A 960-nucleotide genomic window follows, 5' to 3' on the forward strand; every position below is an offset into this window, starting at 1 on the left:
TGGGTGCAGCGGGGGGGCGGGGATGTGGCACCTGATGGGAGTGAGCTGGTGCTGCTGGTGCTCTTCCCAGAAGATCTCCACCTCCTGCAGTGTCAGCTCCGTGGTGAGGGGCACTTGCAGGAGGAGGGCCAGAAAGAGCTGGGGGAAGATGGCCTGGGCCTCCTTCAGGACCAGAGGCAGCTGGAGTATCTCCGGTAGGATCCTTGCTGCCTGCAGAAAGCACCCCGATACAGTTCTTGCCCAGTCCCTCAGGTTTCCATCCCATCTCTACAAGTGTAGGGATGGAGGAAGGGAGGGGAGGGGGACCCCCAGAGCCCCAGGCAGGTCTGTGGATGGATGCCAGGGCAGGAAGACGTCTTGGGGGCTGACAGGAGAGGGGAGCGGGGACTCAGGCTCAGCTGGGTGAGTGAGGAACTCAGGGCAAGGACACATGGCCAGTCCTTCATTGATGCAAAACTCAGAAAGAGAATGCCAATTGTAAGTAATTTATAGGTACCATACTGGTGAACATTTGCCCACTCAGCACTTGGCCATTATTTCTGGACACCTGCTCACCACTGGATAAGGATAAGTTTAGAAGGAGGACAGAAGAGAGTGTCCTGATGCCTGCCGGTTGTCTAATGCCAAAGCGACACAATTCGGCCTTGTTGGGAGGCCATTGATCAATGTTTCATAAGCCTGCGCATCAGGGGGCGCAGTCGACTTTGGTCGCCCGGGTTATGACGTCACCGCGCCGGAAGCGCCGCGAGACAGGAACGCGGGCAGCGGGGTGCGGGAGGAGCGCTTTATTTGGCCGCCAGAGAGGGGCGGGCGGAGGTTTTGCGGCGTGCGGTCGCCATCGCAGCTGTGCCCCGGAACTCGCCGTGCGTTAGCACCGCGGCGAGCTCGCAGGCGGCGCGCACGGCGTTGAGGCGCTGGCCGCCAACTCCTGCTTGTTGCTGCTGTCGATCTCCCGCCGCA

At 60.5% G+C, this 960-nt stretch overlaps 1 protein-coding gene across 1 annotated transcript in view; it reads left to right on the plus strand.

Moving 5' to 3' along the window:
- Nucleotides 1-960, plus strand: part of LOC104913098 (E3 ubiquitin-protein ligase RNF123-like) — a 12,488-nt gene that overhangs the window by 2,238 nt on the left and 9,290 nt on the right. The window contains exon 5 of the mRNA XM_031555495.1: nt 10-194. Coding sequence (XP_031411355.1) covers nt 10-194 — 185 coding nt within the window. The remainder of the gene's footprint in view (nt 1-9; nt 195-960) is intronic.

Source organism: Meleagris gallopavo, chromosome 14 (assembly GCF_000146605.3).
Source record: "Meleagris gallopavo isolate NT-WF06-2002-E0010 breed Aviagen turkey brand Nicholas breeding stock chromosome 14, Turkey_5.1, whole genome shotgun sequence".
In the NCBI taxonomy this organism is placed as follows: domain Eukaryota; kingdom Metazoa; phylum Chordata; class Aves; order Galliformes; family Phasianidae; genus Meleagris; species Meleagris gallopavo.